The 27,350-nt window shown below is 34.6% G+C and overlaps 1 protein-coding gene across 1 annotated transcript in view; it reads left to right on the forward strand.

Moving 5' to 3' along the window:
• Nucleotides 1-470: 470 nt before the first annotated feature.
• The window catches only part of LOC143235291 (zwei Ig domain protein zig-8-like), a 50,654-nt gene continuing 23,774 nt past the window's right edge, over nt 471-27,350 (forward strand). Inside the window, exons 1-4 of the mRNA XM_076473290.1 lie at nt 471-846; nt 6,211-6,401; nt 21,860-22,070; nt 23,861-24,154. Of these exons, the coding sequence (XP_076329405.1) occupies nt 750-846; nt 6,211-6,401; nt 21,860-22,070; nt 23,861-24,154 (793 nt within the window). The 5' untranslated portion in view covers nt 471-749. The remainder of the gene's footprint in view (nt 847-6,210; nt 6,402-21,859; nt 22,071-23,860; nt 24,155-27,350) is intronic.

The following is a 27,350-nucleotide window of genomic DNA, read 5'->3' on the forward strand; positions in this document are numbered from 1 at the left end:
TTTCAATTTCAGTTACGTTCAAATTGGGATTCTAATTTTCTCATCCCACAGAAGGAACTCGCGTGTAAAACACAGAACTACAAGCACCACTAAACGTTTAACAACCATTAGGTGTACCATATAGAGAAACTCACTATTTCTTTTCATCCTACTGGAAAATGTATGATACACTTTAATTTCTTATACCGATTTCAACTTAAGCAAGCATGTTTATTTGTTGAATTTCATGCATATATTTTATTTTAGTTCGGAAATTAGTTGTGGAAACTTTCCTCTATTTTGTACACGAGCAAAAAGTAATAAAAATTAGTTTTGTGTTTTAAACTGGTGCTACAAACTTGTTTATCGGTAAAATCAGTGTGTATTGGAGAACACACTCACGTTAATTTCAATGGTTTCCTCGTCCTAGCAACATGAAGTGGAATATCACATGACAACCTCACGTGATCACAAAGACGATTTCATGCTCTGCACCGAACGAACTTTAACATTCACGGCACTCTAAGCGAGACATGTTCTCTTTATTACCCTAGCAATAAGAACGTCACACGTTTGGGAACAAGTGAACGAGGAAACTTTTCAGACATCCTTGAATTCTTTCCACCCACCGATGTTAAAATGTTAAAAGTGCTTCGACTGGCCACAGGAGAAATATTTGTCAGAATGCGAGACGTGCACGCCGCACGTGCCCTCTAGTACCCGTTATTCTCCCGCGCTCGAAAGAATCCATTTAACAAGTGGCAGTGACTATGGAAAGAAATCTAATGATATGGACTAGTCAAGTGAAGGTGCTATTATACGTGGTAGTGACATGTGTCTTACTTCTAACAGCATGTAATTCCTACGGTAAGTTTAGAAAAATGATATTACTAGAAATAAGAAGAGCGTATATATGTAGCTTTAGTCTGTTGTTTGCATCAAACTAAACAGTGAGATGTTGCAATTTGTTTACTAAATACAATGAACAAACAATAAATATCTACTAATCACTAAATAGAGTGAAAAAAGAGTAAACAAATTATTTAATAATTACTAAATACAGTGAACAAACAGGAAACAAATTATTTAATAATCACTAAATACAGTGAACAAACAGTCAAAAGGTATATACTGATCACTAGATACAGTGAACAAACAGTCAAAAAGTATTTACTAATCACTAAATACAGTGAACAAGCAGTCAAAAATTGTTTAGTAATCACTAAATGCAGTGAACAAACAGTGAAAAATTGTTTAGTGATCACTAAATGCAGTGAACAAACAGTCAGAAATTGTTTAGTAATAACTAAATGCAGTTAACAAACAGTCAGAAATTACTTAGTAATCATTAAATACAGTGAACAAAAGTACAAAGTCATTCACCAGTCACTAAGCACGGTGAACAAACAGTAAATAAATTATTTACTAATGACTAAATACGATGAACAAACAGTTAAAATTTATTCACCAGTCACTAAATACGGTGAACAAATAGTCAAATGTTTTTTAATAATCACTAAATACAGTGAACAAAGAGTTAAATTTATTCACTAGTCACCAAATACGGTGAACAAACAGTCAAAATTTAGTAATAATTAAATACAGTGAACAAATAGTCAAAATCTATTTATCAGCCACTAAATGCAGTGAACAAACAGTCAACAATTAAGTAATTACTAAATACGGTGACGAAATAGTCAGAAATTATTTACTGATCGCTAAATACGGTGAACAAACAGTTAAAAGTTATTCACTAGTCATCAAATACGGTGAACAAACAGTAAAACATTTAGTAATCACTATATACAGTGAACGAACAGTCAAAAAGTATTTACTAATCACTAAATACGTTGAAGAAACAGTAAAAAATCGTTTAGTAATCACTAAATACAGTGAAAAGACAGTCAAAATTATTTATTAATTACTTAACATCATGAACAAACAGCTAAAATTTATTCACCAGTCACTAAATACGTGAACAAAGAGTAAAAAAAAGTATTTACTAGTCACTAAATACGATGAACAAATAGTCAAAAATTATTTAATAATCACTAAATGCAGTGAACAAGCAGTAAACAAATTATTTACTGATCGCGAAATATGGTGAACAAACAGTTAAAATTTGTTTACCAGTCACCAAATACGGTGAACATACAGTCAAAATTATTTACTAATCACTAAATACGTTGAGCAAACAGTCAAACATTGTTTAGTGATCACTAAATACGACGAAAAAAACAGTAAGAAATTTAGTAATTACTAACTACGGTGAATAAACAGTCAAAATGTATTCACCAGTTACTAAATACGGTGAACAAAGAGTCAAACATTATTCACCAGTCACTAAATACGGTGAACAAACAGTCAAAAATTATTTACTAATTACTAAATGCGGTGAACAAAGAGTCAAAATTTATTCACCAGTCACTATATACGAAGAAATTCAAAAATTTACTAATCACTAAATACGTTGAATGAACGGTTAGAAATTATATAGTAATCACTAAATACAATGAACAAACAGTTACAATTTTTTTCCCAATCACTAACTACGGATAAAACAATCGTAAATACTTCACGAGTCACTAAATATAGTGTACAAACGATCATAAGTCATTCATAAGCTACGTCCACGTCAGGTGCCTCTAATAATGACGTTTCTGTGATGTTGGTTTTGCACTATAAATAAAGCATGTGGAAATGCTTCATTTAAGCCAAGTTAAATATTTTAATCGTGAACTGACAAACACCGAGTCATTTGTCTCATGACCATTTCATTCACTGGTACATGTTATTTGATATTCAACAAATTTGTGCTGTATGTTTTACTGTCTTCATAATTTATCTTACCACAAATAATACAGTGCATTATTTATTAGGTTTACAAACATTGGTTTAAATGCTACCCAAACCCCTTGTCGTTTATATACTTAAACTAAACGCACCTTTTACACCCATTTGGTCAACTAAATATTACTTTATTCTAGTTATTTTAACTTCCTCTAATACCTTCACTTTATACGTATGCACGATAGATGAAAAGGTTCACATCTACTGTCATTGGATAATTCTGTTGTGTAAATAGAAAGCTTTAGGCTTTGGTTCTATATTGGATTAGAAGCTAGATAATGAAATTGTTCTTCCATAGAAGCTGCTCCATCAGTAGAGCATGGATAATTTAATTGGCTTTTCAATCAACTTGGAATAAGAGAATGGTATGCGCGGTTTGACCACTAGCGACTGGGGCATTGTTTGTAAGCCAGCTAATATTGTAAATCGATGGATCAGTAGCTCACACACTGATTTGAAACTTAGTCCTACAAGAGCCGTTGTTTTGTAGACCAGAATGATGAAACTTAGTCATACTTGAACCATTGGTTGTAGACAAGAATGGCAAAACTTGGTCTTACACGATCCATTGTTTGTGGAACATGTTGAAAATTAGTCCTACACGAACCGTTGCTTTGTAGACAAGGATCATGAAACTTAGTCTAATATGAACAGTTTCAATGGTTGTCATGTTAAATGTAACACTTAAATCTAGGAAAACGCTTCCTTCCTGTAAGGGTTAGGCCTTCCTGTGCAAGGCGAATTAATATTATTTGGTTTCGTGTATTTAATTGAGAGCTTTTAAAATGTTAAATTATTAGAAGATACTTTTCCAATATGTATCAGAATTAAAAAAACAACTCAGATATATAACAAAAATAATAATTTAAATACATTTTAATAACTTTGAGACTGTTTGATAATTTTAAGCTTTATTATTTAGATATTTATTACAAACATCTAAACGTTATCAAGACAAAGAATAATTTCCAAAACACAAGATTTTAGCAAACGACAATAAAAACAAATTATCGCATGAAAACATTGTCTCATGTTCGAAAAAAACTAATTTTACCCCAAATTCCTCTTTGTTAATCTAGAGAAACATTCCTGTTTAGTTTTGTTTTATTAATGTAGAGAAAGTGTTCCTCTTTTAACATTCATAATATACCAGGGCCCGGCATGGCCAGGTGGGTTAAGGCGTGCGACTCGTAATCTGAGGGTCGTGGGTTCGCATCCCCGTCGCACCAAACATGCTCGCCTTTTCAGCTGTGGGGACGTTATAATGTGACGGTCAATCCCACTATTCGTTGGTAAAAGAGTAGCCCAAGAGTTGGCGGTAGGTGGTGATGACTAGCTGCCTTCTCTCTAGTCTTACACTGCTAAATTAGGGATGGCTAGTGCAGATAGCCCTCGAGTAGCTTTGCGCGAAATTCAAAAACAAACAAACAAACATAATATACAAAAAATGTGTACTTTACATGTTGGAGAAAATAATGCGATTTATATTCGTAATGGAAGAGAATAGAAAACTCTCTACTCTAGAAGTTATAGCATCTCATGTGAATAGCATACTCATTCCAGCGAATAAGAAATGAATATGACAAAGAAATGTTGAGAAAATGAAATGTTTTTTTTTTTTTAGGAAAGTGCTCTACAGTTATTTTTTATTTAATTTCTGGTTCATTCTTATATGTTATAATGTATTATATAAGATTCTACTAGTGAGTGAAACATTAGTGTTTCATGTCATCGTATTCACACTGTCCTTGCAAGGCTTAGTGCATGCTATGAAGCTGAGATTTATATGGCAGAATACCACCTGAGACCCATATCACAGATTTTGGTCGCGGTATCAAGAGAGACCTAAGGTGGCTCTTAAAGTTGTCAGAAGAACCTTGCGAGCTTATAGCTAATGGTTATCCTTAGTGGTCTTTAAATGCTTTGCAGAGGTAGGTTTACTAGAATACTTAGGACTACAGTTTCAATTGATTCGGTGGATTTATCTTCATCACTTGAAGCTGTGAAATGATATCCTAGCGACTACAATATGAAACAGTTCAGTTTAAGAGGTGGCTTTTTGTGAGTTTAACACGTTCTTCCCCAGGAAATGATAAATAAAAATAAATCTAACTACAAAAGTGTAAACATTGAAAAATAAATTATTATTTCAGGCTAACTGCGTATTTTATTTCTATTGATGGTGTCTTTTAAGACTGAAGATGTTCTAATTGTTGCTGTTAAAGAAGTCCGCTATGTCTCTAAAGTTGTTTTAATACTGTAATTAATACGTGAATTATTCCAGGTTTTTAAACTTAACCACTTGTCTTCTGGTTTTATTATGTTCTTTTGTGTTACAGACGAAATACATCAGAAAGTATTAAGAATTGGTTACTTGTTATTTTTTTTGTGGACATATAAAATGCAATATTCTTCCCAGTAGTTAATTTTTTTTTCAAATCTAACAAGATACACTAACCAGTCGATTTCGATTAAAATTTAATGGATAATCCAAATTCTATAGCTGCATACAAACAAGACCTGAAGTTTTCTCACCAAGACAAACTTAGGTCGCGAGCTCTCACCTTTCTGTCAATAAAAGATAAAATTAGGTCGCTAGCTCTTACTTATCTATGAACAAGACAAATTCATGTCGCTATCTGTTACATTTTTGTCAACGTTAAGTGAAACATAAGCCTCATTAGTTGTTATATTTCTGTTTATTCAAAGCCAAATTACGTTGCTAGATCTCATGTTTCGGTCAACGTTGACAAAAATGTAAGTTCTAGAGATTTACATTTTCCTCAACGTTAACTCAAAGATAACTCGCTAGAACTTACATTTTTCTCAAAGGCAAGTGAAAGATAGCGTAATAGTGGAAAAGAGAGAATATGAAAATAAAATGAATGTAATAGTTAAAATTAACGTTATTGTTTTCAAATTCTTGAACGAAATTAAGTTTGGATACAACCGCAAACAAAACTGTAAAAAGTATTGGTTCTGCAATAAGAGTTCAGATATAAACAAAATAGTATAAAAATCATAAAAAAGATATTTCATTTAAATAACAACGCTCTATTAACTTATGAGTTTGGAATATGGTATCACAGAAAACAGTTAAAGAATGATGGAACATAATAAAAATTCAAACATAAACACGAGAACAAGTTGAACTAAATTAAGTTCGGGAAATAGTAACAAACAAATATAAAGTACTGGTGCATTAGGGGAGCTGTACAAGAAATTGAGGTAATGGAGACTTTGAGTGATGCATTGAGACCACTGTGAATCATGAGGGAACCTTAGAATCTGGTAGTAGAACGTGGGTATCCTAAGTTAGATTAACATGATTTAATATTTAGATTTATTAGTTAAATAAACATATTTACTAACCTTTCACAGAACGATCAACAGAGGGCAGCATCGCCTGGAAGATGGAGCCTTGGAAACAAATGTCTACAACAGAAGAACTGAAAACAGCGTCAGCTGATAAATTTCTTCCTCATTTCTACAAAAAACAGAAAAACGCCACTGCACAACTCGGCCAAACCATTTATCTTCACTGCATTGTAAAAAATCTCGGAGATAGGACGGTACGCTTGAATATCTTACTATATCAATCAAAAATTGTTAACTGTTATTAACTTCGATAAAAACAAATTACAGAAACAATACTTCGCGTTTGTCTCGTTTCAATCTACAGAAACATTATCTTTTTAACGAATATAGACTCAGGTTGAATCTCTTAAAGGCAAATATAATTTTCTACTGTGAATTTAATTGAACTTTTTTTCGCCGCCAGTTTGGATATAAAACATTAATTATCCCTGTGCCAGGAATGTTTTCAAATATCTACATAAATATATTGTATAACTACCTACATCTAGGTTGTTACGTGTCACATTAACAATGACTTATTAAAATTAAATATTTGAGAGTTAATACTGTTCTCAGCTGGTAAAAATACTAAATATAAAATAAGTGATTTCATTGCATACCTGTTTCTCAAAACATTCATTTGATATTACACTTTTTAAATATTTGTCTGAATACGTATCAACACTTTCCATTTGATAAACAAGAAACCTGAGTTGTGTTCTCAATAAAGAAGTGTTAAATGAAGTCTATCATTGACATTGTGTAAAGAGTAAAGATCACTCTGATTTTATGAAGTCTATCATTGACATTGTATAAAGAGTAGAGATCACTCTGATTTTATGAAGTCTATCATTGACATTGTGTAAAGAGTAAAGATCACTCTGAGTTTATGAAGTCTATCATTGACATTGTGTAAAGAGTAAAGATCACTCTGATTTTATGAAGTCTATCATTGACATTGTGTAAAGAGTAAAGATCACTCTGATTTTATGAAGTCTATCATTGACATTGTGTAAAGAGTAAAGATCACTCTGAGTTTATGAAGTCTATCATTGACATTGTGTAAAGAGTAGAGATCACTCTGATTTTATGAAGTCTATCATTGACATTGTGTAAAGAGTAAAGATCACTCTGAGTTTATGAAGTCTATCATTGACATTGTGTAAAGAGTAGAGATCACTCTGAGTTTATGAAGTCTATCATTGACATTGTGTAAAGAGGTAGAGATCACTCTGATTTTATGAAGTCTATCATTGACATTGTGTAAAGAGGTAGAGATCACTCTGATTTTATGAAGTCTATCATTGACATTGTGTAAAGAGTAGAGATCACTCTGAGTTTATGAAGTCTATCATTGACATTGTGTAAAGAGTAGAGATCACTCTGAGTTTATGAAGTCTATCATTGACATTGTGTAAAGAGGTAGAGATCACTCTGATTTTATGAAGTCTATCATTGACATTGTGTAAAGAGGTAGAGATCACTCTGATTTTATGAAGTCTATCATTGACATTGTGTAAAGAGGTAGAGATCACTCTGATTTTATGAAGTCTATCATTGACATTGTGTAAAGAGTAGAGATCACTCTGAGTTTATGAAGTCTGTCATTGACATTGTGTAAAGAGTAAAGATCACTGATTTTATGAAGTCTATCATTGACATTGTGTAAAGAGGTAGAGATCACTCTGATTTTATGAAGTCTATCATTGACATTGTGTAAAGAGTAGAGATCACTCTGAGTTTATGAAGTCTATCATTGACATTATGTAAAGAGTAAAGATCACTCTGAGTTTATGAAGTCTATCATTGACATTGTGTAAAGAGGTAGAGATCACTCTGATTTTATGAAGTCTATCATTGACATTGTGTAAAGAGTAAAGATCACTCTGATTTTATGAAGTCTGTCATTGACATTGTGTAAAGAGTAAAGATCACTCTGATTTTATGAAGTAAACAATTTTATTTACCTGATCACTTACATCCAGCACGAGAATTATTTATTATTAATGAACAAATCTCTACAAATAAAGTGTCATCGCAGTCCAAATGAAAGTTCAAGACAGTGTTTTTGTACTGAATGTTTTCTACTGATACTTTTTACGTTTATATTTCCTTCGGAGTATCTCTTACATCGTTGTTTATTGTGTTGGTGCTGATGGACATGATTACGCACTGTTGTTCGACACCGCCTTCTTTATTAGCATTATATTCTTATAAAGTACAAGTACATATATCTTTGGTATTTAGTAATCATTTCAAAGTCTTAAGGTTTTTATTAAGGCTTTGTATTATGCTACCTGGTGGCACAGCGGCGTGTCTGCACACTTTCAACACGGGTATCGGGTTTCGGTACTCGTGGTATGCAAAGTATAGTTAGTCCATTGTTTAGATTTGTACTTAAATTGCAAACAAACTTTCTATTATTTAAACTCTTAATTCTATTACAATCACTATGTTAGGATTATCATCAGTTTTTGAGGTATATTATATTAAGTGCGCCTTTCTCATTCTCTGCTTTTAGGGTCCAGCAGGGCCAAGCGTGTTAAGGCGTGCGACTCGTAATCTGAGGGTCGCAGGTTCGCATCCCCGACGTGCCATACATGCTCGCCCTTTCAGCCGTGGGGGCGTTATAATGTGACGGTCAATCCCACTATTCGTTGGTAAAAGAGTAGCCCAAGAGTTGGCGGTGGATGGTGATGACTAGCTGCCTTCCATCTAGTCTTACACGGCTAAATTAGGGACGGCTAGCACAGATAGCCCTCGAGTAGCTTTGTGCAAAATTCAAAACAAACAAACAAACAATTCTCGGCTTTTTTCCGCCAGAGTTCCAAAGCATTTATTTTTATTTGATTTTTTCCTTTACTGAAATGTTGTATCGTATGTTACACGAAGAAGAAACGTGGCAACCCATTCTTATATATCAGTGTAATAATATAAAAGAAATTTCCTGATTCCTAATTATTAGTATTTCTAACAAGTTACAATTAATCGATGACAGAATAACAGTTTATCTGGAAAAAAATTTAATTTGTATATATTTTTATGAAGAGATAAATAGGAAGAAATGGACGTTGTAACGATGATAGAGTAGAATAGGCGAGATCAGTGATGTCGATATATATCTTTTAGAATATGCGTGATTTCTCCTAGACAAACAAATAAATAATCCACAAAATGGTACAACAAATATATATATTTTTCACTGTTTTCTTTTCGAATTACTACTTTCCACCATTTTGATTTCTATGGTAGATAGTTTTCTTTGTCCTCTGCCAGTAGAAATTCTTTTTTTTTCTTCAGCAAGTTTCATTGTAAATGTAAAAAAAACAACAACAATCTATCATTTTAAAACGTACTTTTAATTTATTGTTTTAACATAGTTGACAACATGAAGTTTAATATGCATCTGTTAGCACAGCACAGTGGACAACATGACGTTTAATATGTACATGTTAACAGAAAACTGTGGTCATGGTGGCGTTGGAAGTCAAACACGTAAAACACAATGGATGGTATTTAGTTTCGAGCACCTAAGTTATATGAAAGGCTAAAATTACACATTTTTTTAGTTTTACCCATACCAATTCAACTGAGACGAAAGTTGAGGATCCGGAAAGGTTTGACAGTAAATAATGAATAAATTATAGTAAAATAAAATAAAAATTAGCTTTGAGGTTTATAACAAACATACTTAATGCAAATAGATTTAACAAGGTTAATGCTTGTGGACAAAATACTGAAAAGTTAATTGAAGTTGATTGGCCTTATCTCGTTATTAGTAACAACCCTAATTTGAAGAGATTATTCCTTTTAACTTTGAATTACGATTTGAAAAGAACTCTGTTCCACCATCAAGGTTCCATTAGTTTGAATCACGCTTTGTCTATATAAAAATACATATTTAACTTCAGTTTAAGCTCTAAGTCTATAAGCTCTCCAAGATTATGACTAAACAGCTTCTAGAAGCTAGTAGAAACGATGGATTTTCATGTTGTTATTGATGTTTTAATTGACTCTTCGAGTGCAAGTGCTCTTGGGAAATCTTCCGATAGAAGAGTGCAGTTATCTTGTTCAACACTTCTGAAAGCTAACATTCATTTAACCTCTCAATACTTTACGTTTTAAAATGTAATGGTAATTATTAAGAGCTTTTCAGACCTTCGTAAAGTTATTGTAGATAATTTATGTAAGTGTTAGATGCAAACCGAAATTAAATTTAGGTTCTAGGATCAGAGACCTGTGTATAAAGAATAGTTTTATTAAGCTTCTAAGATCAAAGACCTGTGTATAAAGAATAGTTTTATTAAGCTTCTAAGATCCAAGACCTGTGTATAAAAATGAGTTTTATTAAGCTTTTAAGATCAAAGACCTGTGTATAAAGAATAGTTTTATTAAGCTTCTAAGATCAAAGACCTGTGTATAAAGAAGAGTTTTATTAAGCTTCTAAGATCCAAGACCTGTGTGTAAACAATAGTTTTATTGAGCTTCTAAGATCAAAGACCTGTGTATAAAGAATAGTTTTATTAAGCTTCTAAGATCAAAGACCTGTGTATAAAGAATAGTTTTATTAAGCTTCTAAGATCAAAGACCTGTGTATAAAGAATAGTTTTATTAAGCTTCTAAGATCAAAGACCTGTGTATAAAGAATAGTTTTATTAAGCTTCTAAGATCAAAGACCTGTGTATAAAGAAGAGTTTTATTAAGCTTCTAAGATCCAAGACCTGTGTGTAAAGAATAGTTTTATTGAGCTTCTAAGATCAAAGACCTGTGTATAAAGAATAGTTTTATTAAGCTTCTAAGATCAAAGACCTGTGTATAAAGAATAGTTTTATTAAGCTTCTAAGATCAAAGACCTGTGTATAAAGAAGAGTTTTATCAAGCTTCTAAGATCAAAGACCTGTGTATAAAGAATAGTTTTATTAAGCTTCTAAGATCAAAGACTTGTGTATAAAGAATATTTTTATTAAGCTTCTAAGATCAAAGACCTGTGTGTAAAGAATAGTTTTATTAAGCTTCTAAGATCAAAGACCTGTGTGTAAAGAATAGTTTTATTAAGCTTCTAAGATCAAAGAGTATTGATATCAAATTGATGACGACAACTTGTGCTGACAAACAGGATTATAACAGCGTCACACTTTCAGTTAATCTAGAATATCAAAATTACGTCACCTCTAATAATATCAATTATAACTTCCTTTAAATCAGTACAATAATAAAACTGATAAGCCTGAAACTGACCGTTCACAGAAGGTGTAAAAGACATATTCCGATGTATTTTAATGGTATAATCACAGAATATTACGGAAGTTAATAATCAGGAAAGTGGCTACCTAAGAGAACGTTAACTCTAGTAACTATGAGACCAGTTTTCTGTACCACTTGCACCAACAAACTATAAAACCCGATATTGATGGATTCAATAACGTACCAACAAACTACTGACAACAATAACAACAAATTACAATGAATGTAATAACACGAAAATAAATAAACCATCGACAAACAACGAGGTTTATAGATGTAATGAGGTTGTGAAACAAGAATAAACAAAACAAGTAGGATCAAAACGTTTAGTAAATCATATTATGTTCATGACAGTAAAAACAAGTGGGATTAAAACGTTTAGTAAATCATATTATGTTCATGACAGTAAAAACAAGTGGGATCAAAACGTTTAGTAAATCATATTATGTTCATGACAGTAAAAACAAGTGGGATCAAAACGTTTAGTAAATCATATTATGTTCATGACAGTAAAAATAAGTGAGATCAAAACGTTTGGTAAATCATATTATGTTCATGACAGTAAAAACAAGTGAGATCAAAACGTTTGGTAAATCACATTATGTTCATGACAGTAAAACAAGTAAGATCAAAACGTTTAGTAGATTACATTATGTTCATGACAGTAAAACAAGTAAGATCAAAAAGTTTAGTAAATTACATTATGCTTATGACAGTAAAAACAAGTAGGATAAAAAAGTTTAGTAAATCACATTATGTTCATGACAGTAAAAATAAGTGAGATCAAAACGTTTGGTAAATCACATTATGTTCATGACAGTAAAACAAGTAAGATCAAAACGTTTAGTAGATTACATTATGTTCATGACAGTAAAACAAGTAAGATCAAAAAGTTTAGTAAATTACATTATGCTTATGACAGTAAAAACAAGTAGGATAAAAAAGTTTAGTAAATCACATTATGTTCATGACAGTAAAAACAAGTAGGATAAAAAAACTTTTCTAAATCACATACTGGAATATTTTACAGTGTTCGCTATAGTAAAAACAAGTAGGATAAAAAACTTTTCTAAATCACATACTGGAATATTTTACAGTGTTCGCTATAGTAAAAACAAGTAAGACGAAAAGGTTTTGGGGCGTTCCCCGATGAAACAGTAGTAATTTTACGTACTTACAGCACGAAAATCTAAAGTTCGATACCTCACAGTAGACACAGCATAAAGCCCAAGGAAACCGATTGATAAGTCAGATTTAGGAACATTTTACTGAACTGTGAAAACTACCCAACAAATACATTACAACTGAATGTTTTCAAAGAACATCAGTTTCTATAACCAACCAATATGCACGTATTGTCTATGGTAACAGATACATTGTTTTATCGAGTGAAACCATTTATTTTCTATTGTGGTAAAAACCCAGCCCCGTAGTAAATAATGCAACCCGTTTACACTGTGTGTAGGTGGTTTGAACAGACCACGTTGTATCTTGTTGTGTAGAGAACCGTTGGTGATTATCTGAGTAAGAAAAAACGATATTTCTGGCTCTCTTTTATAAACTGAAGAAACTTTTCGTTTGTTTTTTAAAAATAAAACTATTCTTTATACACAGTTCTTTGATCTTAGAAGCTTAATAAAACTCTTCTTTATACACAGGTCTTTGATCTTAGATCTTAGGTCTTGTTGTCGTCATCAATTTGATATCAATACTCGGGCGAAATATCTAATTAAAGAAAGTAATTAATTCTAATACTGTGTAAGTAATTTTTTTGCAATAGCCAATTAATTTTACACTCCACATAACAACGTTTAGTGTTTAATTGACGTCACATGTCTGACAGAAGCCATATTTTGACGTCAAAATTCATGATAATTCGGTTAACAAAAAACTTTGGAAGGAATATGAAATATAAATTTAGGTACGTAGCATTATAAATGAGGTTGTCATAGAAACACCTTAGCAGTTAAGACTACTTGAAATTTAAAATAAAAGCTAGTGACCCTTTATTTATTAAGGCTTATATTTTAAACACTATAGGTTTTCTTCATATTTTTACACTGATTTTCTAGTTTTACTTGTGAAATAAAAATCATATTAAAATATAAGCAAATTCCAATGAAGTATGATAAATCTAAAAAAAAAAGAAAATATGGTTTTGTTTCTAACGAAATCAAATCTTGACCAGTGATTATATACTATCCACGCCTGAAGTCTTCACAAGTATCACAGCTTGACCATGTCTGGTCAATGTTAGATCATGACCACTTTTCATCTCTATCAGAATCTGAACATCCTTCAATACTAACAGGTCGTAACTCCGTTTGTCAGCTAATATAAATACATTAAATAACAGGAAATTTCATTAGTTCTGAGATATATGCACACTTTTGTTGCAGTATGTTTTTTAGAGTGTATAACTATACAGTTAGTGTGTAACTATAAGCTTTAATTTATTAATGAAGATTTTTTTCGAACTGGCTTCAGATGGGTCTTCACTTTGTGGAAGTTTGTTTGAACTGGCTTGATGTTTAGTTTAAATACCTTTTTACCCTAAACGTTTTGCTACTTGTGTGTGCTTTATTATTATTATTACACGAAAACATATGTTGTGTTATTTTTTCTTTAAATTGCTTTAAGAAGCTTGTTATAATAATATCTTTCTTCTTAATCGTCTGTGACTTAATACCCCGACCACAAGAGGCCTTGGCGGTATTGCACCGTCGAGAGGTCGGTGGTATATCGGTGTTAAACATGTCTTCTGGATCGTAATATATCAGATAACAATTGCTAATTAACCACCTATAATTCTCCCACCAAGTTGAATTATGGCTCAAAAATCAGTGGAAGGTTCATCACAAACACCTCATTGTGATTCGTCATGATTGAGAATATTATAACCATAGATTTAAGCCATAAGCAAAGACACATTAACATGAAATAAAATACGCTGCATATTTTTAAAAAGGATCCGAGGGTACAAGCTATAACGTGGGATTATAAAATGTATCTTAGGTTTCGGAGGTGACTCCGGAAATAGGACCCACATTGCGGTGGGGATACACTGTCTATCAGTCTTAACCTCTAATTCGCTAGTGTCACATAAGAAAATTAGAAATTAGGAGAGCGAAATGTGGGTGCTCAAGCCCACAACATCTCATATCTATATCACCCTTCACTGCCTACAGACAGTTGTGGGAAGGTGACTGCTCTCCCAAATTAAGAAAAAGATAAACATAAAAAGATGGAAAAAAATAAAAATATAAATAAATAAATAAAAATGAAAATAAAGTACTAACATTTGGGGATAAGTGAGATAAAACTTTAATCTTGAAGTTATCATTCCTGTCCCCAATATTGTAGAGGTACTAATTAACACGACATAATTTACTGTGACTGTCGTGCTTTTATATGCAGCTTAAAGTGTACATCCGCATAAAGTAGCACTAGGTTCTTAGATGACCTTATTTTTAACTAAAAGTAATTTTTAGTAGAATTTCTCTTATTTTATTTTTACTGTATTTATTATAGAATAGTTTAATAATTATCAGACTCGAATTTTCCGATGCCTGGTGTGTGCTGCATGGGTTTGCTTTTGTGACCACTTGGACCAGTCAGGGCGTTTCTTGTCGCTTTGACAGGTTCTATGAAACTCTTGGCCTTTGGCAGAGTCTTAGCGGGGCTGCAGGTCACCAGGTTGGGGATGTCTCGTTTCACGTGTTTGACCATCGGGCGCTTCTCACCACATTCTGGGATTTTGTCCCCGTTTTTCGGGGCCCTGGTGTGTGGAGGCTCAGCGTCTCTCTCCTTGCTGAGGATAAGGTTGGGGACGAGTTGATTGCCTTTGTCCAGGGACATTGTTCTTTCGAGTTTGTCGACTGGTCCTGGTGGGTGGGTCTCAAGAAAATCTGTGCCTCCTTGTTGAGGCAAACTGGCATGTGGCATTCGCGAGCCCGCCACCTGGCCTTGCGGGACAAGCAGGACATCTTAGCTGTCTTGTTTCATAGCAGGCCAATGGATCACTGGGTCCTCTCAGACAGTAAGAGCCTTTGCAGGGAAATAGATTTGGATTATTCCAAACTATTCTATGTGGCAAGCATCTCTAGTGTGACGGAACCTGTTGATCCTAGAAATGTTAGGCGAGTTCCACTGTGTAAAGCACAGGGGATGACCAAGACCAGACACATCTCCAGTCTGATGGTGGAGAATGGTCGATCGTCATCTGACGTTCTAGCGTGCCTTGGCTATTACCGGCGTTTATATTCGGCTTCACCCGTGGACGAGGGGTTGTGGGACGACATTACTCAGTTTTTGGCTTCCCTCGACCCTTCCTTTCACGAACCGCTAGTGAAACCCATCGGTTTGGGTGAATGTTGGTCGGCCTTTCAGTCCATGCCACTTCTACCACCACGTGTGGCATGTTGTCGGATCCTATTTCTTCAGACTCTTTAACAGCTGCCACGGGGTTATGCTGCCGGGAATGCTGGATGAGCTTATTTCTCTTATCTGTAAGGATCACAGCCAGACTGAAGATCTTTTCTCGTGGCGTCCTATATCTCTCCTGAATGTGGATGTAGAGATTATTTCTGAAGTCCTGTGTCCCAATTTGGGAGCAGTTATGCCTTCCTTAGTCTACTGAGCTCAGACGTGTGGCGTGCATGGCGGAAGCATCTAATCTGGTGCTTCTCCAGGACCTGTTCCATTACATCACGGACAGGGATATTCCTGCGATCTTTGTGTTCCTCGACCAGACCAAAGCTTTTGATCGAGTTCAACACAAATTTTTGTTGTTCGTTCTGGAGATGTGTGGCCTTCCTCCTGTTTTTGTCCAGTATGTGCAAACCTTGTAGACGACTGCTTCAAGCAGGCTCCTGATTAACAGATATCTGACATCGTCCTTTCCCATCTTGCAGGGAGTTCGTCAGGGTTGACTGTTGGTCCCCTCGCTTTATGCATTGGTGATCAAGTGCCTGCTCTCTTATCTGTATCACTCGGTCTCGGTGCGTGGCCTCCAGTTGCCGGGGTTTATGAGTGTCAAATACGTCTCTCATGCAGACAATGTGAATCTGTTCCTTGCGAACATAACATCATTAGGTTCGGCGCTGGCCATTGCCCACCGTTACTCTTAGGCCCGCACTGCCCAGCACAATTATGCTATGTCTTGGGCTCGGGGTTGTGCAAATGGGCATCATCTGCCAACTACCCGTTTGGATTGGACTGGACCTCTTCCCCAGTCACTTGCATTGGGGTTTATTTTCTCGCACGCCCATATGTTGCATGTGGGAGATGGTGCAGCGTATCGGTTCGGCAGTGCATGATTACCACTACTGCCCTGCTAACTTGTTTGGCAGGACAGAGATAGTGAGGAGTAGGATATTCCCCCTGCTCTGGTACCTTAGGGCTGTTCTTCCTCTGGATGGCTGCACTGCACGGGCTATGGAGTGTCATATCTTTACCTTTCTGTGGGGTAGCAAACCTGAGGTTGTATCTCGGCTTTCTTTGACCGTGCCGCCTCGCAGGGGAATTTTGGGCATATCATGTGCCCGAGCCCAGTATATTTCTCTCTTACTGTCTACCACCTTTCGCTGTCTGACCTTGGAGGGTCATACGGGTTGCCACCTCATTAGATTCTTGGTTGGCACAAAGCGCAGGTTTTTTAGTGTTCCATTGAGATTGCAAACACCAAAGTGTTTTGACCATCCTTCCTGGTATATAGATGTTGCTGCGGCAATACGGTGATGTCGCGCCATGTCAGCCGATATTCCGACGGACTATTCCCTCTACCACCTGCTGGTACCTGAATGTACATACAGGATTGAGCAACACCAGCCTGCTCTGCCATGGGACATTATTTGGGGCCGCGTTGCAATGCGCCATGTTGATAACTACCTCCAGGTTTTCAACTGAGACGGAAATTAAAAAAAAAAATAGAATAATCTACAGTCTTATATGGAACTCCAGAAGATAACGCCTGCCAGGTGAAATAGTTAATATCCGGACTAATGAAGGAGCCCTAGGTCTACCCAAGTTGACAACTACCTCACAGCAGTCACTGTTCAGAACACGTGTAAACTTATGGAGTCTGAACACAACTGTGTTCCTTTCTATAACTACAAAGTTGGTTTCAACGCCAAATTTTACGTAAATAAGACCAAACCTCAAGTACCACGAGCAGAAACTCCACCAGCCTACCTGAAAAATATGAAAGTACTACGAGCAGAAACTCCACCAGCCTATCTGAAAAATATGAAAGTACTACGAGCAGAAACTCCACCAGCCTACCTGAAAAATATGAAAGTACTACGAGCAGAAACTCCACCAGCCTATCTGAAAAATATGAAAGTACTACGAGCAGAAACTCCACCAGTCTACCTGAAAAATATGAAAGTACTACGAGCAGAAACTCTACCATCCTACCTGAAAAATATGAAAGTACTACGAGCAGAAACTCCACCATCCTACCTGAAAAATATGAAAGTACTACGAGCAGAAACTCCACCAGCCTACCTGAAAAATATGAAAGTACTACGAGCAGAAACTCCACCAGCCTACCTGAAAAATATGAAAGTACTACGAGCAGAAGCTCCACCAGTCTACCTGAAAAATATGAAAGTACTACGAGCAGAAACTCCACCAGCCTACCTGAAAAATATGAAAGTACTACGAGCAGAAACTCCACCAGCCTACCTGAAAAATATGAAAGTACTACGAGCAGAAACTCCACCAGTCTACCTGAAAAATATGAAAGTACTACGAGCAGAAGCTCCACCAGCCTACCTGAAAAATATGAAAGTACTACGAGCAGAAACTCTACCAGTCTACCTGAAAAATATGAAAGTACTACGAGCAGAAACTCTACCAGTCTACCTGAAAAATATGAAAGTACTACGAGCAGAAACTCCACCAGCCTACCTGAAAAATATGAAAGTACTACGAGCAGAAACTCCACCAGCCTACCTGAAAAATATGGAAGCAGAAACAGAAAAGGTAAGAATCCAAAATCCAGCACTTCAACTACATAAAATATCAACAGAAAAGATATATGAAAATCTAACAGATAAAATACAAGCTAAAATAGTGAATGAATATCCACATATTAACTGGAAGACAGCATGGACTACAACAAGCAACAGGAAAATAGAAAACAAAAGAAGAGACCTAAATTATAAAATAGTACATAATATAGTAAGTACAGAAAACATTAAACAGAGAGAAAGTAATGAAATCAAACAAATGTCCTTACTGCCAGTGCACAGAAACAACAAAACATGCTATCTATGACTGTCCACACGTAAAAGTATTTTGGCGGAAGATATCCGACATTTTTCACACGGGCTTGATAAGTTAAGCTACAAAACTCTTTAATATTCCACTAATCAGAAATTATCCTTCTTTTTGGTGAGTGAATTTAAATACCAGATATGGTCCCCAAGATGCAAAGCCGTTTATGAAAACGTAAAGGAAAGTGTCCCGGTGATGATGAGAAAAATTAGAGCAAACACAAGGATCAGGTTAAAAATCGATAAACATCGATTAATGAAAGAAGAATTCAATAAGAGATGGGTCCAGGAAGATTAGAAAATCAGTAAGAGATGGGTCCCGGAAGATTAGAAAATGAATAAGAGATGGGTCCGGGAAGATTAGAAAATGAATAAGAGATGGGTCCAAGAAGATTGGAAAATGAATAAGAGATGGGTCCGGGAAGATTGGAAAACGAATAAGAGATGGGTCCGGAAAGATTGGAAACTGAATAAGAGATGGGTCCCGAAAGATTAGGAAATCAATAAGAGATGGGTCCCGGAAGATTAGGAAATCAATAAGAGATGGGTCCCGGAAGATTAGAAAATCATTGAAACGAAAGGCGGATTCATTCATAGACCTGAAATTTTAAAATTCACCATGTCAAAGCAAACATCACTCGCTGACTTCAAGTGGACGACGGAGGAGGGAACCTCGGCGGACCAGCCAACGCTGGAGGTGCATACCTGGTTAGTGAATGTGTTTGTGTACTTCTCATGTGTAGGCGCTTGGACAAATGGCTCATGGACCGTAAAAATAGTGACTTTGACTACACATGTAAAGTTGTGTATCGTCTGCCCCAAATGTGTTCAACATGATATCAACACACGACAGGAAATCTAAAGACAAAGGAATGCTATAGTAACAGGGAAAAAGTAAAACTAAGGTAAGTAGGGTAAGTAATTTCTATAACTTAGTTTGTGTTGACTGGGGTTGCAGGGTAAGCTGGAGATATGCCCTATCCTCTTCTCACAGTAAGGGTTTAGTTAAAATAGTTAATGTGTTCTCTAAGCTGAAGGGATGGAGGCAGGATACAGGAGAATGAGTTAGGAAGCCTACCCCTAGAGTACAGACCGTATCCAGGGATCTGAAGGGTGGCGGACGGCTTTTGACGGCAGACGGCGCAGGAACGCCTGCGTGGTTAGCTGTCGAGTGGATAGTTCGTCATACTGGCGGGTGTTGGGTACAAGGAGGTGAACCTGGAATGCTCAGGTCAGTGAAGGAAGCCAACTCTTTGAGAAAGGAAAGACCTACATGGTCAAGTTCTGACTTGGAGTATGGCGACCACACAAACTTGATGACTCGGAGTCACGATCCGAAGTCGCTCAATATAGGTAAGAGTTTAAATTCCGAGTATAAATGGAATGTAGCCTACAGCCAAGTTCCAACGGCAAAGTCAATACGTAAAGTTAAAAAACTGATGTCATTGGCAAATGTAGTACATAAAATAATGATATGTAATAGTTCCCCTAGCACAGGGTTCTGAGTGACAAAGAGCTATCTTCATCACCCAAGCCTCTATCGCATTTAGAGCAAACATAGGATATATTTTATAAACCCATGTTTTAGCTTGTAACCTAGGATCCCTTTTTTAAAATGTACAGCGTATTTGAAAACAGAATAATAATTAAAAAAAATTCATATTAATGTGTTTCGTTTATGGCTTGAAAATTTATGGTTATAATATAATTAATCAGAGGTTGGGATTTGCTGTTTTTTAACAGACCTTTCTCATGATTTTGTTTATTCATTTAACTTCATTTAAAGATAATTATTTAATTTTACTAATATATATATATATATAGAGAGAGAGAGAGGTTGTTTTTAAAATAGAGAGATGTTAGGTTATCTGAAGTACCTATTAAAGGAATGCAAATTGTGAACTGCAGTGTTGTAAGTCTGCTGTGGAACTTGCGTGTGCGTGTGTGTATATATTAATTAACACAGAACTAAATATACTGTGAAAACATAAGAAATAAATGAACGTACAGAGTTGATAGTCCGCTCCAAGACATTAAAAAGAACTGGGTTGTCATGCTTTTTTTATGTAACCATGTGTTCGTAGATCTTTAAAGAAAGTTAAACATCCAGCATATTAATTAAATACATTTCTATTAAAAATTCGACTACATATTATGAAATCAATCATAAACAGAACAGCAGTTAAATGTTTAATACTATGTTTCCTTAAATGGCTTACATGTTCCATTTCTAGTGAATTACTAAACAAAACCATTTTAGTTATTGAAAGACGTCGTTGTTTCTCATAGATTATGTGGTTAGCTCAGAGAAACCTGAAGTTCAGGCCTATCCACTCCTAATTTATAATTGCTTACTTGAGGAAAAGCCAAATAGTCAATAGCACTTACTGCTTATGAAGCTATTCTTAACCAAATAGTAGAATGAGATGTCATGGTTCTGAAAATAAGACTGCTCGAACCTCGGATCTTTGGATACGCAAACTGGCACGCTAACTTATAAGCCATGCCCAGTCAGAAAGCCTATAAAGCAAGAGATCATGATGGTTTTGTCTTCATAACCGCTTCAATATACTTCTAGCTTTCTACCCAGCATAAAATAGTTTTTGTGTTTGATCATGTTATATTCCCATATAAAGACATTAACACCCGTGTTTGAAGCAGCGGCGTTAACGTTAATAATAAAACTAACTGATGCTGAATACACTATACGTCTTTCTGATATTACTGAATCAACTAGCGTGGTCATCGTATATTTTAACCTCTTATCTAAAATGACAAACATGTGGCATGTTATAGTCTTTAGGCAGAGATATCGTCCATGATAAACATTTGTTTTATTTCTCTTCACTGGCGACAAAGTTGTAAATACATATTGAGGGATTCAGGTTTGGTAGGCTTTGTTTCACCCTCACTTCTAACGCACTCTTTATACAAGTAGTTAATAAAGCATTGACAAATGTATTTATTGTATTTCATATCGTTAATAAGGATGTAAAGGTTATTTTCATCAACGATTCTTATGTTATAGTTAATAACAAACTTAAATGTTACGCTTTTCTATTGTTAATAAACAGATATGGAAGATAACTGGTATTAACGCTTAGTTATGAATCCTGTTGTTAATAAAGTGTTTACCCATTATTTTGTAGGTTTCGTGGATTAGAAGGCGTGACTTCCACGTGCTCACTGTGGGGGAAACCACGTATACGGCAGAAGGAAGATTCGAGGTCGTCCATTTGCCACGTAGTAATAACTGGATTCTGAAAATTAAATTAGTCGAGCTAGCCGATGAGGGTCACTACGAATGCCAAATTAACACACATCCTCTCATGAGCTATTTTGTCTACTTAACAGTTCATGGTCAGTAGTGTCACCTCCTTATACAAGTCATAAAACCAGAAATTTTTGGATTGATGTTGGATGTTAAAATAACTTTCATTTTTCAAGTTCGGTAGATTTAATCTAACATTCAGATGTCGCTCTTATGATTATATCTCGTGCTATTTTTGATTCGGTTTTCAGATGTTCAAGTAATTGAAAATGAATAAATTATTATAATTATTTCACTGGGGGTGAAATAAGAATGATACTGATGTGACTTAAATATCATTATACATCCTTGTTCTGGGGGTGGGAGTGAAATAAGAATGAAAGAATCTAATGTTAAAAATATACTAAGCCTAACATTTTTGTGTTATCAGAACGCCACTACTTTCGCGCTGAACTTTTCAGTCTTTCCCACAATAGGCTGGTTGTTTAGCCTGTCAGATACATAAGAATAAATGGTAATGGGTTTGTTATCGAATATTGAAAATGGATGAGAAATCTGAGTCAAGAGAGTGCACAAGAATAAATCCTCTTGTACCTGAGGGGAAAATTATTTGAACTCTCAGTGATACGTCCTCTATAACAAGAAGTGAAAACCGACACCTTCAGGATGGTAAACAGTACTAGATATTTCTAAGAATTTTTAACCTGTTTTTATTGTGTTCAATCTAACAAACAGAACTGATTTTATGGTTGTACAAAGTAAAACTGTTTAGTGACATGAGCATGGAAACAAAGTATTTCTGTAGTTGACAAGGATCAAGTTGCTTGCTATAGGGGCGTCTAAACAAGACAGTGTAAAACTGTTTTAAAAAGAGACCAGCCATATAAAGTAGAGACCAACCATATAAAGTCCATTTAGTTTACTATTACTTTTATCGGTAGGTTAACTGAAAATAGCACTCGATTACGAAGTTTCCTCAGTTGTTCCTTCGAACTTTATTTGTCTGATGGTGAAGCTCTTTCTATGACTTATTTGTTGTTCACATTGGTAAACTTTTTGTTATAAATTGTATAACATGTCGTAGTTAGATGAGAAATAATATGTTAATTTTGCATAAGAGTGCCTGACTTCAGAAAATCTAATTCAACAGTGTAACAATGATCGGAACGTTTGTTCGGTGAGAAACTGGTTCCTGTGAAATAGACAAATCACTCTAGTTGGTTTATTAGTATGAATTCTACATCACTACCATTGTGTACCCAAGTTTAGTAAACTTTTACCCGAAATGTGTTAGAAACCGTGTTAACGTTTTTCATGTTAACCTTTCTTCATTACTCAGACAGGTTATCGTGTTTTACTGGACATCAAATCTTACCAGTTAGGCCTATTCTACTTGATCTGAAGCAGGAACGTTTTTTTTCTATTGTAGATTTAACAAAATATGAGTATATTATTTAAAACTCGATATTTTTTATCTACAAAATTATTTATATTCTACTTATTTAACTATAAATTAATAATTGTTACTTCAGTTTCTAATGATTTAAAATATGTTAATTACAACTAATTTGTACAGAAATTAAATATTTCATGACTATATCTTTTAATGTAGTGAAATTTGTCTCGCCTGTTTTTGCAGCAGTATTAACCCATATTAGTAATAACATAAATTTTATCGTTTGAGAAACTGTATATATGTATATATAAATGATTCGGATAGACGTTTAATTAGTTTTTATTTCTCAACACATTGAAATAAATGTAAACATTACTTAAGGTTACTTAGGGTAGAATTGTACTTGATTGACATAAGGATTTGACCATAGATCTATTAACTGGTACAAAAGTAGAGCCTAATGTTCCGAGTTCTATTTGTCAGTGCCTGTGGCTTCTATCCTGGGGGAAAAGGATTTGCTTGTCAGCAGCGGAAGTTATATCAATCTTACGTGCATTATCAGACATAGTCCCTCGCCTCCTATGTTCGTGTTCTGGTATCACAACGACCGCATGATTAATTATGACTCATCTCTGGGATCAATCACACTGGAGAAGAAGGAAAACATTGCCATGAGCACACTCTATATTGAATACGCCAAGGCATTGAACTCTGGAAACTACACATGTGGTCCTTCGAACGCTGAGGCAACAAAAGTTACGGTGCACGTGGTCAGTGGTGAGTTTAACTCTTCCAACACCTTTCATTTACTGTCCTTCAATTAGAAACATTTCAGGATCACTTATCTTCTTACTTAAAATAATTTATCATTACTGATTGTTTTTATTACCACTGATGTTACGAAAGAACTACTCTGATAAAAGTGAGTTACGTGACAGAGATTAAGCCTAAATTACTCTGGATCTGCTATAGAGTATGGAGAATGAATGTTTTGTTTTTTCGTACAGAAAGTGGTTTCTTGGCTACTAAAACAAAAATCAAATCATATATTCGATCCAGAAAACATTCACAAAAGTACATAATACCTTTTTTGTCATGCTTGTAATAGTGCACAAACTTGTCACTAGAGGACGTGAGGAGAATGATAAAAACACGCAGGTAGTATCTATTAAAAACACAAACATGCAGGTAGTATATATTAAAAACACAAACATGCAGGTAGTATCTATTAAAAACACAAACATACAGGTAGTATCTATTAAAAACACAAACATGCAGGTAGTATCTATTAAAAACACAAACATGCAGGTAGTATCTATTAAAAACACAAAGATACAGGTAGTATCTGTTAAAAACACAAACATACAGGTAGTATCTATTAAAAAACACAAACATGCAGGTAGTATCTATTAAAACACAAACATACAGGTAGTATATATTAAAAACACAAACATGTAGGTAGTATCTATTAAAAACACAAAGATGCAGGTAGTATCTATTAAAAACACAAACATGCAGGTAGTATATATTAAAAACACAAACATGCAGGTAGTATCTATTAAAAACACAAACATACAGGTAGTATATATTAAAAACACAAACATGCAGGTAGTATCTATTAAAAACACAAACATGCAGGTAGTATCTATTAAAAACACAAACATGCAGGTAGTATCTATTAAAAACACAAACATGCAGGTAGTATCTATTAAAAACACAAACATACAGGTAGTATATATTAAAAACACAAACATGCAGGTAGTATCTATTAAAAACACAAACATGCAGGTAGTATCTATTAAAAACACAAAGATGCAGGTAGTATCTATTAAAAACACAAAGATACAGGTAGTATCTATTAAAAAACAAAACGATGCGGACATTAGAAGAAGAATTAGAGTTCTCCATCTCTTGTTGAAGATGTTAGCAACAGAAAAACTGAATAAGAGATGACGACGACTAGCAAAAACAGTGACTTTAAATTTTCACATGACGACGATTAGCAGCAACATGGACTTTAAAAAGGCACATGACGACTAGCAGCAACATGGACTTTAAAATGTCACATGACGACGATTAGCAGCAACATGGACTTTAAAATGTCACATGACGACGATTAGCAGCAACATGGACTTTAAAATGTCACATGACGACGACTAGAAACAATAGGGACTTTAAACGGTCACATGACGACGACTAGAAACAATAGGGACTTTAAACGGTCATTTACTCCACTCATTGCTCCTAGACATTCAGTTATCAATTCAGAAGAACATGGCTGATCACGAGGTAAGAAGGTAAGAAATGAAACAGTTATTTCAACAACACTAATGTTCATGGTCACATGTCAAAAGTTGTGTTGCACGTGGAAAATGAGAAATATTACTTCACAAAAGAACTCTGGATTTTGTGGGTGGTTTATCTTTCGTCCGCAAACTGCTTGTGATCTGTGACACATGTGACAGAAAGTCCCCTTTGAATGCACACGTCATTGAGTTTGTAACTAACTATTTTACAGATTGTACCAGATTTGCAATTCAAATTCAGTATTGAAACTTGTTTACTGCGACACCAAGAAGGCAAACCAGCTATTCAAGTGTATTCAAGAGACATCCAAAAAACTCTAACCACGTCAATCGTATGAATGACGTAAAATATGAATATCCATTGGATTTTGTTAGTGCCATCCAATATGAAATTATCAATCAGTTTACGTACAAACTTCCAACATTCACAAGGAATGATGCTAATTATTCAGGTGTTAATGATGCAAGTTAAATACAGACGTTGTGAACAATCCATCACAATAGTTGAAAACAAATTCAACTCGTAATGACAGTAAAGTTAAAGCTGATATTGATCATAATGGTGTCAAGAGAATTTGATACACAACTGATGATGGATTGGTATGAAATAATCTGACCATCATTTATTACATTCACACAGAAAAAAACACAGCATTCGTATCGTTAATGTTTGTTTATTAAGATGGAAAACAGCAATTCCCAAACTCTATACTAGAAACGGTAACTATGGTTCCCTTGTCTTGCCCTTATTGGGGTGGACAAGACGCCTTCCCTCCAAAAAAGAAATTTCATAGAACAAAGCATGTCGACCACTGATATAAGAAACCCAATACATCGTGTGGAACAGCTACGTGGAAACACTTTGTGATGATACGCCGTGATCTGCTAACGAAATAAAAGGTAACTAAATAGTTGAGTTTAAAAAGAAAAAAAATTGGAACAAGCAGTTAAATGAAAGTAATGTATTATAGTCTATCTTTCCTACCAGTTGAATTACTTATTGTTTTAATGTATCATCTGAAAGAAACCTTTGTTTTTCATGGAGAAGATTAGAGGAACAGCCATACCAACCATGGCAACTTTAATCACTTTTGTAAGACTGAAGACAATGACTAAATTTATCTCAAATTTGTGCTTTATCAGTAAAATAACCTAAATCAGCATACAAAACCGATGAAACTAGTGATGAAGTGTAATTAACAACGTGGTAAAGTAAGAAAAGGAATGAAAGATTAGAACTACGTGATAAATATATCTAATTGAATATAATGTTTTTACTTATAATGATTAGAATGCATTGTTTCATTCAGTTAGGTATCCTCACTGTTAGCAGTATTTTCGACCATAATCCTAATGTCATTTTAGGGAATTCATGTACCCTTTGGGAAAGCAATAAACTTTTGGATTTACATCGCTAAAAATATTTCCTAGGAAAGGGTGATTTGGTCTAATAATGAAAAACAAAACAAAAAACTTTTATTTGAGAAGTGAATAATGAAAACATGATATGTGGTACTCAAAAAATTTGAATGTTAATTAGGAAAATAAGTTTTTGTTAATAATTAAGTGAAATTTCAATTCTAAATCTAAGGTATACAGCTAAGACTTTTAAAGGGTATATCTCGACATATATTGCCGAACAGTGAAGCATCCTTACTGATAATCTC

Source organism: Tachypleus tridentatus, chromosome 2 (assembly GCF_004210375.1).
Source record: "Tachypleus tridentatus isolate NWPU-2018 chromosome 2, ASM421037v1, whole genome shotgun sequence".
NCBI classification, from domain to species: Eukaryota; Metazoa; Arthropoda; class Merostomata; order Xiphosura; family Limulidae; genus Tachypleus; species Tachypleus tridentatus.